The sequence below is a fragment of the Orcinus orca genome, chromosome 14, assembly GCF_937001465.1.
Source record: "Orcinus orca chromosome 14, mOrcOrc1.1, whole genome shotgun sequence".
Classification (NCBI taxonomy): Eukaryota; Metazoa; Chordata; class Mammalia; order Artiodactyla; family Delphinidae; genus Orcinus; species Orcinus orca.
In genome coordinates, this window is record NC_064572.1 from 54,103,450 (window position 1) to 54,117,197 (window position 13,748).

The following is a 13,748-nucleotide window of genomic DNA, read 5'->3' on the forward strand; positions in this document are numbered from 1 at the left end:
ATTGCTTGAATTGTTTTAAGCCAGACGTAAGTTGATCAAATATAATTGTGATGACCAAATTTTGGAACTCTTTCAGAATAACAAAATATAGTAGTGATCTTTTGGGAATAAGGAGTTAGTTGTATAAGAACAATAAAGCTACATTAAAAAAAAAAAAAAAAAAAAAACCCTGCATAGGGCTACAGCTTCAACTGAAGACACAGTGTTTTGGACCTTACCATGCTTATGTGAAAGCTTCAAGTTATGAAATGTAGAGTAGCAAAAGTACAACACATATTCATTTTATGATACAAAAGCAGATAAGATGGACATAAAGGTTAAGAAATGAAAATAACATATACACTAAAAAAAATCACAACAGAAACAGGCTTTATTTCAACCAGACAAGTGAATACTTCCATTAACATCAACTTCTTCAAGACTTGAAGACATGGAAATTAAAGATAGTGCCCAGAGGCAGAGAAGGAAAGTTTCATCATGGAGCAATTGTACTGTCCTTCAAAAATCCCTTTCAGCAATATGCTCAATTCAAAAGATTAATTAGTTCTAAATCATTAGATCTCATGTGTTTCAGTATTTGTATAAGACTCTCATTTGAAAGTTACCCATCAGTCCCAATGATATCTTTCAAACAGAAAAAAAATATATAGATCAGTATAATAATTTTTTTTAATTTTAGAAAGTGGGATTGAAATACAGTTTAAAATATTTCAAATAAAAAACAACTTTATTATTATTTAAGACGCCTTGTTACAAAGCTCCTAGCTACGTACATGTACAAAACACAGATATTACCACATGACATCTCAACCCATGACTTCTCCTAAACATCCCAACGTGAACAGTTAATCTACCGGGAGACTTTCCCCTGTAAATCCCAATATCTTGCACAAGGATTTGTTGCCATTCATACGCTGTGCATGGATGAGGACACCTCATCAGAGAACATTTCAATTTAACATAACCTAACATAAAATAAATCTACCGCAACACTATATGTTCATAAGGGATACGACAAAATTGCATATAATTTTCAACTTTTGCCAGACTCACTAAATTCATGAACACTTTTTCAGAGTTTTCTCTTCAAGGGCACTTTTGAGAGCTTTAGATCTCGTGCTTAACTTTGTATTGAGTTGGTCAGCACCTTGATTAATATGAACAATTACATTAAAGAACGGTATTGGAGGGGGGACGGGGAGTCATCTGAGGACAGAAACAGGGGGAAGGACTCTCTTTTTCCCTAAGACATTCAAACAGAAAAAACGAGACCCAAAAAGGTAAACAAACAAACAAAATAGTGTTCACAGTAAAACATGACAGATTTGTAGTTTCATTTGAAACCAACAGCAAATCATGAAACGTCATGAAAAATATAAGTCAAGGTAAAATCTCCTAGAGTAATTACTAAATGAAGTTAAAATTACCACACTGATCAGTAAACCCCAGAAGAAAAATAAACAGCACTTACATTTCAGGTCCTTCTTAAACATCATATCATTTTTCAAAGTCAATGCATAAGATTGGTAGGTTTGGCCACGCTGCACAAATATTTTTTTAAAAAATACAGTATACAGAAAAAACTCTTGTATTCCCCATTTTGAATCATAAGCTCAAAACCCAAGAGAAAAGATCAGCTAGAAGGATTTTAATTATTTACAAATCCAGCAGGTTCATCTGCCATAATGGCTTGGCTTCCGTCCCACAGTGGCTTTCACCCTCTCCAGCCGCAGAGCTTGGATCCCTGTCCCATCTCTACTGGTCATCAGTCATTTTGAACAGTTCCAGCAGTGCCCCAACAGCTCCAAAATAACCCTACAACAACAATGAGAAAACTTCTGTACGATTATCTCTGAACCTTAGTCCAATACCTACTGTTTTTCATAATTCGAGGAATGCTGCCCCCTAATGCTATAGATACAAGAAACTTAAAACCTGACCTCTGGCATGAAACATGATATAATAATAATAATAATAATAAATGCATTGGATAGCTATTTGTTTATATACATTAAATAAATTAACTGATGTAAAGTGCGTAGAAAAATATCTGGCCCCACAGTGTATACTACATCAGTGTTGACAATTTTTAGGATTTTTAGGATTAGGATTATTTCATTTTAATCCTTGTCATGGCAAAATTCACATTACTCCCATTCCACAGATGAGAAATGGGAAGTAATAAAGTAAATTACCCTTTCAAGGTCACATGAGTTGTGCCAGGGTTCAATCGCAAATCTATCTGACTTCAAAGTTGTAATGTCTCACAAGGTACAGCTCTAAGCTTCCCTCAGTAGATCCCAGAAAGGCATCTAAATCAGCTAAGTTTCCCTTTGCTCATCTGTAAAGGAAAAGCTCACGTTATCTGTGAAAATGAAGGAAGCTGAAAAATGGAAATGTTTAGAGAAGCTGGTTTCCAAAAGCCAAGAGACTCTCCTCCTCTGGTATTTGCCTGACTCAACAGTTACTTACTGCGAAATGGGTGGCATCTGGCAGAACACTACATGGTAGGATCTTTGCCTCCCTGCCAGCTGCCCTCTGAGGGCTCACTATATGCTAGAAATGTACATGGATTTCCTCACTTAATCGTCACAGTAACTTTATGAGACAAATAATATTATCACCCCATTCCACAAAAGCTAAAACAGAAATGGAAAGGTAGAGCCATTGCCTAAGGTCTCCAAGTCAGTGAGGGCCTGTGCTCTCAACGGCTTGGCTACACTACTTCTCTTAGGAGACGCGCACTTACATAAGTGGAGTGAGTGGGACTGAGTGAGTGAGGACTCCAGGCAGGGCAGGAAGGCCACCTCACCAGCACCTCCCAAAAGTCCTCTCTCCATAATATCCTCCAGGAAGACCTGCCTAAGTGAGAGTGAACCTAAGAAGGTAGAGAAATTTCTGAGAAACACCTACAAGGAGATATAAAATTGCTCTACTTTCATCGGCCATAGAGACTGAGTTATGATACTTAGTAACAAACCAAAGCCATCATTCACAGAGGCCTAAGATTGTACAAAGGGATGCCTTTTTATCCAGAGAAGTAGGTTTCCCCCAAATGCTGGCTCTTTTTCCTTATCTTACCATCAACTAACTCCCTGTGTGCCCTTGTAGATGGCTTTTAATCCCTGACGGCTTCCAGGCTTTGTTTTCTGCCTTAGTCCAAGAGGATCTAAACTTAGGGTTGCCAGATAAATGCCAGGTAAAACAACTGTGTCCTAGATTTTTAATCGCTAAATATGGCAACACCAGATGGGCTAGAAGAGTGGTCTTCTTTTTCATTTTAATTATTTTTTTAAACAAAATCTTACAAGGGAAATCGGTAACTAAGCAGATAAAAAAGGAGCTGCTCTGGTTGGAGGAGGGGGAGTGAAAATTCTGAGACTCCACTGCCCTCGCCCCCCGTAAAAAAGTTATATCACTTCATGCCTTAGCCTCCTTAAAAAGACAAAAACAAAAACTTTCTTTAGTACAGTTAAACAGTTAACTATTTGGTATTTAACTTCGTATTGTTTTAGATGCTTTAATAAAACAAAACATAGGCTTAGAGAGCTCTAAATAATTTATAAATGCACCAGCAACTTTTCAAATAAATAATTCAGTTTGGAGATGAGAAAAATGCCACAGTAGTTATTCATTACAATTAAAATTTATGACACTCGTTCTCCCAATGTTCTTTCTGCTGCAATATACCCAAGGCTTTGGGTACCTCCCGTGATAAACAGCTGCTCTCTACAGTATTGATTTTGAAGGGGAATAGAAGAGGTGGGAAGAGATGAGGGCTCCCCACTCAGTTTTAGAAACCTCCGATTTGTATTAGTGTAGAAACTGGATATAAGGGCCCCTTTGCATTAACCGGAGCACTCCACTTCTTCTGTAAACAGGCTGCCTAATGGCTAGCACACCAGCCTCTCAAGGCCACCAGGCTACTCGGAGCAGCCCAAGCACTTCTGTTCTCACCAGCTGAGTTGTTTACTTGCCAAGAGTCACCTGTGTTTATCCTCAAATTTGTTTATGACAGTTTGATTGTTAATGTAATAATCTAATGTAATTATATGCCACCTAAACCAATAAAAAGAGTACAAGATGAATGGTCATCTCTTTGAAAATCCAGTTAAATTCTTGAGAAAGATTAAAAAGCTAGTTAACAAGTGAAAGTCGCTAGGAAAGTAGATCTTAAAAGTTCTCATCACAAGGACAAAAAAATGTAACAATGTGTGGTGATGGACGATAACTAAACTTACACTGATAACCATTTTACAGTATATACATATATCAAATCATTGTTGTGTACCTTAAACTTATACAATGCTATATGTCAATTATATCTCAATAAAAATGGAAAAAAATGAAACAAAGATTGAAAAAAGTAGTCACAAACCACTGCCCTCTGTTTAGGTGGATCCTACCTATGAAAGATTGGGAAAATCTAGAATGACTCTGCAACCAAATTGCTTCATAAGTATCTTTAATTTCTTGATCTACTTTAAAGAAACAAACCAGGTATCATAAAAGTTGCATAATACTTGTGGATTATGGAAAAAAAAAGACAATTACAAAGCTCTGATCAGCAGAACCCATGCTCAAAAATAGGTCTTGGTCCTACATCAAGAAATTGGTGAGTGAATGAACATTTATACATTTTATAGTAAAATAGAATGGTAAAAGTAGGAAGATATTTTTCCATGATTAATCATTTAAACATTTTTTCTGTTTTTTTAAATTAACCATCTACTAGTCCTGATTGTTGGATAATAGAGCTTCCATTTTATATAATCTTCTTCCTTATCTTTTGCATAAATGCAAACTAAGGAACCCGCTCATATGTTAGACAACCCAAAAACTTCCATGTAGGACGATTAAGTCCATGTGAACTCAACCTACCTCATGTTCCAAAAACAGAGCTTTTAGCTGTCCTTTGGACCAAAAATCCATGGCATATGCTAGCAGCTTCATGGAGACCATATTGATTCTGAGAAAATTCCCAACAAACACAACTCTGTCGATATTCTGGAAAAAAAAAAATGAAAGAAAAACAATGGAACCATGACATAAAAATAACATTTAGCAACAGACCCAATGTGCTGTGTATCACTGTACTCCAGGACCTTGCAGAGTGAATTGTTTTTTTTAAGTGGAATTATTTCAGGATTTCCAAGATGAAGTCAAACAAACCTCAGAATGCATTCCACAAGAACATGAGGGGGAGAATTTGGTTGGGGGAGGCAGAGACTAATACTGGGCTCATTTACAGGTATTATGTTAGGCTGCCTTAGATCTGATATGAAATTCAGCTCCCAACATTCACATATGAAATTAAAACTGGAGTTCATCTAAATTTGCCTGTGTATTCCTTAAATCCCCCAAACTTCCAACTATAAAATATATTATTACCAACTCATAAATTATTTTTAAAATTTTATTTATTAAAAACATTTTTAAAAAAAAATATTTTGGCCATGCCACGTGGCTCATGGGATCTCAGTTCCCCGACCAGGGATCGAATCTGGGCCATGGCAATGACAGCTCCAAACCCCAACCACTAGGCCACCAGGGAACTCCCAACCAACTCAATACATTAAATGGCTACGGCATGGTTATTCATCTAACAACTGTGGTCAGGTTGCTCTATGCCAAACACTGGGAATACAAAAAAGAAACAATACCCAGTCTCTACCTTTAGGATATATGGTGAAATATCCTGTTTGGTCAGTATGTGGGTTACAATATAACAAATAATACATTTATATTTTTGTTGTCGCGGATACAGATTTGTATTCTGAACACACCCCTCACACTGAGCTCAGCCTATCTGCCACACAGACACTGCTCACTCCTCACTCACTCACAGAGCCAGTTGCTATGGTCACTCATATCAAAGGGAAGGGAGTCTTGGGAGCTGGCATTATTCTGTTCAGTCTATCAAGAGCAACCAGGGTCTGGGAACATCGCCTTCTAACTGTCTGAAGCTTTAACAATACATGAACCCATTAACCACTGTGAAAATTTTCCCTGGGTAGAGGGGTGGGAGGTGGGCCCACGATTAGGGGTCCAGCAGGGACAGGGGAGACCCTGGGTGGGGGTAGGCATGGAGGAAGGGAAGGGAACGTGGCCAGTGCTTTCCCTGTCCACTGAGGCACTGGGGAGCCTGTTGGGCTCCCAGGCCTAATCCTCTGCCCTGGAGCCTCCCTCCTACCCTGCAGAGCCCAAGCCTCACCCCATACCCCCAGCCACTGCCCTGCCTCTGCACTCGGAGACCCCCTCTGAGACCCCCTCTAACACGCTGGGCATAAACCCCAGCCGCACGCCCTCACCCAGGGCCTTACCTCCAAACTCTGGAACTCCACACTCCAGAGGCTCCCGTTTGGACATGCTGCCTCTCCCCTTCTGCGCAGGTCCTAAGCAGAGGCCCCACCCCACGCTTGAGCATCGCCCCTGCCTAAGTTCCACCCCCTGCCTAAACTCTGCCCCCCATAGCCAAGGCTTTTTATTTTTTTTCTTTTTTCCTCTTTTAGATTGGGGTTCTGTTTCACCTTGTAGTTGATTCATTTATATTTTCATTTTTTCTAACAGTTCTTTTATTTTTGGAATTTTATTTTGTTCTTTATACTTTGTTATTATTCTGCTCCTTTTGGCTTGTTCCCCCTCCTTCTTTTTTTCATTTTTTCTGTGGTGGATTTGTTTTACCTTGTTGCATTTGTTTCAATTATATTTTTATTTTTCCTAATATATTTTTATCTTTCTAAATTTATTTTATTTTTTATTCTTTGTTATTGAACTGCTCCTTTTTTTTCTCTTTCTTTTTTTTTTTGCCACACCATGTGGCTTGCGGAATCTTGGTTCCCAGGCTGGAGGTTGGGCCTGAGCTCCTGTGGTGGGAGCACCAAGTCCAAACCGCTGGACTAACTGAGAAGCTCAGACCCCAGGGAATATTAATCAGAGTGAGGACTCCCAGAGGTCCTCATTTCACACCAAGACCCAGCTCTACCCAACCACCTGCAAACTCCAGTGTGGACACCTCAGGCCAAACAACCAGTAAGACAGGAATACAGCCACACCAATCAAAAAAAAAAGAAATGACAAAAATATGTTACAGATGAAAGAGCATGGTAAAAACCTACAAGACCAAATAAATGAAGATGAAGTAGGCAACCTACCCGAAAAATAATTCAGAGTAACAATGATCCAAAATCTCGGAAACAGAGTGGAGAAAATACAAGAAATGTTTAACAAAGATCTAGAAGAACTAAAGAGCAAACAATGATGAACAACACAATAATTGAAATTAAAAATACTCTAGAAGAAATCACTAGCAGAATAACTGAGGCAGAAGAATGGATGAGTGAGCTGGAAGATAAAATGGTGGGAATAACTGCCAGGGAGCAGAAGAAAGAATGAAAAGAATTGAGGGCAGTCTCAGAGACCTCTGGGACAACATTTAACACACCAACATTCGAATTATAGGGGCGCCAGAAGAAGAAGAGAAAAAGAAAGGGTCTGAGAAAATATTTGAAGACATTATAGTCGAAAACTACCCTAACATGGGAAAGGAAATAGTCAATCAAGTCCAGGAAGTGCAGAGAGTCCCATACAGGATAAACCCAAAGAGAAACATGTTGAGACACATATTAATCAAACTATCAAAAATTAAATACAAAGAAAAATTATTAAAAGCAGCAAGGGAAAAGCAACAAATAACATACAAGGGGAATCACCATAAGGTTAACAGCTGATCTTTCAGCAGAAACTCTGCAAGCCAGAAGGGAGTGGCAGGACATATTTAAAGTGATGAAAGGGAAAAACCTACAACAAAGAAAAAACCTACAACCTTACTCTACCCAGCAAGGATCTCATTCAGATTCGACAGAGAAATCAAAAGCTTTACAGACAAGCAAAAGCTACGAAAATTCAGCACCACCAAACTAGCTTTAAAACAAATGCTGAAGGAACTTCTCTAAGTGGGAAACACAGGAGAACAAAAAGACTCATAAAAACAAACCCAAATCAATTAAGAAAATGGTAATAGGAACATACATATCGACAATCACCTCAAATGTAAATGGATTAAATGCCCCAACCAAAAGACACAGACTGGCTGAATGGATACAAAAACAAGACCCTTATATACGCTGTCTACAAGAAACCCACTTCAGACCTAGGGACACATACAGACTGAAAGTGAGGGGATGGAAAAAGATATTCCATGCAAATGGAAATCACAAGAAAGCTGCAGTAGCAATACTCATATCAGATAAAATAGACTTTAAAATAAAGACTGTTACAAGAGATAAGGAAGGACACTACATAATGATCAAGGGATCAATCCAAGAAGAAGATATAACAACTGTAAATATTTATGCACCCAACATAGGAGCACCTCAATACATAAGGCAATTGACAGTAACAGAATAATACTGGGGGATTTTAACACCCCACTTACACCAATAGACACATCATCCAGACAGAAAATAAATAAGGAAACAAAAGCTTTAAGTGACACAATAGACCAGATAGACTTAATAGATATTTTTAGGACATTCCAACTGAAAGTGGAAGAATACACTTTCTTCTCAAGTGCACATGGTACGTTCTCTAGAATAGATCACATCTTGGGTCACAAATCAAGGCTTGGAAAATTTAATAAAATTGAAATTGTATCAAGCATCTTTTCTGACTACAACACTATAAGATTAGAAATCAATTACAGGAAAAAACAGTAAAAAACACAAGTACATGGAGGCTAAACAGTGCACTGCTAAATAACCAAAAAATCACTGAAGAAATCAAAGAAGAAATAAAAAAAAATACCTAGAAACAAATGACAATAAAAACAAAACGATCCAAAACCTATGGAATGCAGCAAAAGCAGTTCTAGGAGGGAGGTTCATAGCAATTCAAGCTCACCTCAAGAAACAAGAAAAATCTCAAATAAACAATCTAACCTTACACCTAAAGCAACTAGGAAAAGAAGAACAAAGAAAACCCAAAGTTAGTAGAAGGAAAGAAATCACAAAATCAGAGCAGAGATAAATGAAATAGAAATGAAGAAAATAATATCAAAGATTGATAAAACTAAAAGTTGGTTTTTTGAGAAGACAAAAAAAGTTGATAAACCTTTAGCCAGGGACTCATAAGAAAAAAAGGGAGAGGACTCAAATCAATAAAATTAGAAATGAAAAAGGAGAGATTACAACTGACACCACAGAAATACAAAAGATCATAAGAGACTACTACCAGCAACTATATGCCAATAAAATGGACAACCTGGAAGAACTGGACAAATTCTTGGACAAGTACAGCTTTCCAAGATTGAACCAGGAAGAACTGGAAAGTATAAACAGACCAATCACAGATAATGAAATTGAAACTGTAATTAAAAATCTTCCAACAAACAGAAGTCCAGGACTAGAGGGCTTCACAGGCGAATTCTATCAAACATTTAGAGAAGCGTTAATATCCATCCTTCTCAAACTCTTCCAAAAAATTTTGGAGTGAGGAATACTCCCAAACTCATTCTATGAGGCCACAATCACCCTGATACCAAAACCAGACAAAGATATCACCAAAAAAGAAAATTATAGACCAACATCACTGATGGACATAGACACAAAAATCCTCAACAAAATAATAGCAAACAGAATCCAACAACACAGTAAAAGGATCATACACCATGATCGAGTGGGATTTATCCCAGGGATGCAAGGATTCTTCAATATACACAAATCAATCAATGTGCTACACCATATTAACAAATTGAAGAATAAAAACCATATAATCCTCTCAATAGATGCAGAAAAAGCTTCTGACAAAATTCAACACCATTTATGATAAAAGCTCTCCAGAAAGTGGGCACAGAGGGAACCTACCTCAACATAATAAAAGCCATATATGACAAACCCACAGCCAACATCACTCTCAATGGTGAGAAACTGAAATCATTTCCTCTAAGATCAGGAACAAGACAAGGTTGTCCACTCTCACCACTATTATTCAACATAGTATTGGAAGTCCTAGCCACAGCAGTCAGAGAAGAAAAAGAAATTAAAGGAATCCAAATTGGAAAAGAAGAAGGAAAACTGTCACTGTTTGCAGATGACATGATACTATACATAGAGAATCCTAAAGATGCTATCAGAAAACTATTACAGTTAATCAATGAATTTGGTAAAGTAGCAGTGTACAAAATTAATGCACAGAAATCTCTTGCATTCTTATACACTAACAATGAAAGATCAGAAAGAGAAATTAAGGAAAAAATCCCATTTACCACTGCAACAAAAAGAATAAAATACCTAGGAAAAAACCTACCTAAGGAGGCAAAAGACCTGTACTCAGAAAATATAAAACACTGATGAAAGAAATCAAAGATAACATAAACAGATGGAGAGATATACCATGCTCCTGGATTGGCAGAATCAATATCGTGAAAATGACTATACTACCAAAAGCAAGCTACAGGTTCAATGCAATCCTTGTCAAATTACCAATGGCATTTTTCACAGAACTAGAACAAGAAATTTTACAATTTGTATGGCAACACAAAAGACCGTGAATAGCCAAAGCCATCTTGAGAAAGAAAAACGGGAGCTGGAGGAATCAGGCTCCCTGACTTCAGACTATACTACAAAGCTACAGTAATTAAGACAATATGGTACTGGCACAAAAACAGAAATATAGATCAATGGAACACGATAGAAAGCCCAGAGAAAACCTCCACACATACGGTCCCCTTATCTTTGACAAAGGAGGCAAGAATAGACAATGGAGACAGCCTCTTCAGTAAGTGGTGCTGGGAAAACTGGACAGCTACATGTAAAAGAATGAAATTAGAACACTCCCTAACACCATACACAAAAATAAACTCAAAATGGATTAAAGACCTAAATGTAAGGCCAGACACTATCAAACTCTTAGAGGAAAACATAGGAAGAACAATCTATGACATAAATCACAGCAAGATCTTATTTGACCCTCCTCCTAGGGTAATGGAAATAAAAATAAACAAATGGGACCTAATGAAACGTAAAAGCTTTTGCGCAGCAAAGGAAACCATAAACAAGATGAAAAGACAACTCTCAGAATGGGAGAAAATATTTGCAAACGAAGCAACTGACAAAGGATTAATCTCCAAAATATACAAGCAGCTCATGCAGCTCAATATCAAAAAAACAAACAACCTAATCCAAAAATGGGTGGAAGACCTAAATAGACATTTCTCCAAAGAAGACATATGGATGGCCAACAAATACATGAAATGATGCTCAACATCAGTAATCATTAGAGAAATGCAAATCAAAACCACAATGAAGTATCACCTCACACCGGTCAAAATGGCCATCATCAAAAATTCTACAAACAATAAATGCTGGAGAGGGTGTGGAGAAAAGGGAATCCTCCTGCAGTGTTGGTGGGAATGTAAATTGATACAGCCACTATGGAGAACAGTATGGAGGTTCCTTAAAAAACTAAAAATAGAACTACCATATGACCCAGGAATCCCACTACTGGGCATATTCCCTGAGAAAACCATAATTCAAAGAGTCATGTACCACAATGTTCACTGCAGCACTATTTACAATAGTTAGGACATGGAAGCAACCTAAGTGTCCATCGACAGATGAATGGATAAAGAAGATGTGGCACATATATACAATGGAATATTACTCAGCCATGAAAAGAAACGAAAGTGAGTTACTTGTAGTGAGGTGGATGGACCTAGGGTCTGTCATATAGAGTGAAGTAAGTCAGAAAGAGAAAAACAAATACTGTATGCTAACGCATATATATGGAATTTAAAAAAGTGGTACTGATGAACCTAGTGGCAGGGCAGGAATAAAGATGCAGATGCAGACGTAGAGGACAGACTTGAGGGCACAGGGTGGGAAGGGGAAGCTGGGACGAAGTAAGAGAGTAGCATTGACATATTTACCCTACCAAATGTAAAATGGATGGCTAGTGGGAAGCTTCTGCATAGCACGAGATCAACTTGATGCTTTGTGATGACCTTGAAGGATGGGATAGGGAGGGTGAGAGGGAGGCTCAAGAGGAAGGGGATGTGGGGATATATGTATACATATAGCTGATTCACTTTGTTGTACAGCAGAAACGAACACAACATTGTAAAGCATTTATACTCCAATAAAGATGTGGAAAAAAAAATATTGTGAAAGGAGGATGTCTCTCTTGTAACCCCAGAGTTCAAAGGAAGGGCTGCCATCCACCTATTATAAAGACTGCCTCATACCCTGTTTAACAGTTCACTATTCAACTAGAAGGGGGTTGGAAAGGGTTTCTGCAGTACCTGTAATGTTCTAATTCTTGATCTGTGTGGTGGGTATTGGGGGTGTGTGTGTGTGCGTGTGTGTGTGTGAAAATTCGTCAGGCTGTACACTTGTGATTTGAGCCCTCTTCTGTAGGTATGTCATATTTCTCTTAAAATTTATATTAAAAAAAAGTCTACTACTGATGCTACTAGATTCTTTAGTGCTTCTTCTACTATTACCTATTCCATGCCCCCTCTTTCTTGTCTTCCTAATACAACTCAGCTGTATTACACACCTACTTTACACATCTTGTATTTCAGAAAAGGGTTCCATTCTTTGCAAAGGAATTTTGCGGTGTTTTAACACATGGTACCAAAGCTTGGTCTGTCATCAGGTCCACCCTTTCTTGTGCCTGGGGCTCTGGCTGGCCCCAGCTGTAGCAAGCTCTCTGTGCTTTGATAGCCCTGTACAATGCTGCTTGAACTCCATGCCACAAGGCAACACTGTAAAGAAGCTGAAAGCAGAGAGAATATCGAATATTGCAAGTGGAATGTTTTACCTGCAATTATTTGCAAGGATGCAGAGAGATTTTCGCCAGCCTTCATTAGGTGTGTGTCCATGAGGTTGGAGAGGTTATGGTATAGATTGTCATTTTTACCATGTTTCCACAGTTAGACGGTTTTGTTTGTCATCATCTAGTGCCTACTTAAAACTAAAACATACTCCTGTCCCTCCCCGCAACACACGCCCCTCATGTCCTACTAGGTGTGACTACGAGGAAGGGCAGGTTTCCTAAGGATCTGTGGTTTTGTGAGGGTCAACAGTTATTGCACTGCCAAACGATGTTTATGAATGACACATGGCTTTCCCTAGGTTAAGGCCTTACCTCATTCAATGCACACATCCGAGCAATGGAGCCAATGTTGTTGGTGATGGTGACCAGGGTGGCTCGGGCGAGGTCTTCCTTGCTGATGGAATCTCGCTTTTCCTTACTCATCATGTTGCCAAAGCTATGTTGGAAATAGTAGCGAGAGTGTTCAAAATCATCCTTAGGCAGGCCCCACGCTTCCACCAAAGTACTGTGGAAAGCTTTATGAATAACTCTGATTGAGCTCAAATGACCTGATTTGGCTACCATTGTTTACAAGCAGACAGGATTACGGTATGAATGGTTGGCTGCCCTTTTCTTAATAGGGACAAAGTAGCATGGCTATTAACGGGGAAAAAAAAAAAAATTTAAATGCCTCTAGATATCTGGACAAGAATGGAACGGGGGAAACTGTTGCAGTTTTCCAGAACCTTCTTTCAAAGCTGCCTTATTTTAAGCACAAGCAACAAGAGCTAAACATCTCAGTGCTTCATCAAGGGCAGGAGATCAAGTCTGAGCTCCAATACCATAGATCCTTGCACCAGGCTGGTGGGTTGACATTTAAAAAAAACAACAACTAAATGAACAGCCAGGGTGGAGAGGTTGCCTTGTGTTTAATC

The 13,748-nt window shown here is 38.4% G+C and overlaps 1 protein-coding gene across 7 annotated transcripts in view; it reads right to left on the minus strand.

Annotated features, from left to right (window-relative positions):
• Positions 1–352: 352 nt before the first annotated feature.
• The window catches only part of PANK1 (pantothenate kinase 1), a 110,772-nt gene continuing 97,376 nt past the window's right edge, over positions 353–13,748 (minus strand). For all 7 annotated transcript variants that reach the window (XM_033404853.2, XM_033404849.2, XM_033404858.2 and 4 more), the window contains 3 exons: positions 13,147–13,270; positions 4,882–5,007; positions 353–1,815 (listed from right to left, as the gene is read on the minus strand). In XM_033404853.2, coding sequence (XP_033260744.1) covers positions 1,756–1,815; positions 4,882–5,007; positions 13,147–13,270 — 310 coding nt within the window. In that variant the 3' untranslated portion in view covers positions 353–1,755. The remainder of the gene's footprint in view (positions 1,816–4,881; positions 5,008–13,146; positions 13,271–13,748) is intronic.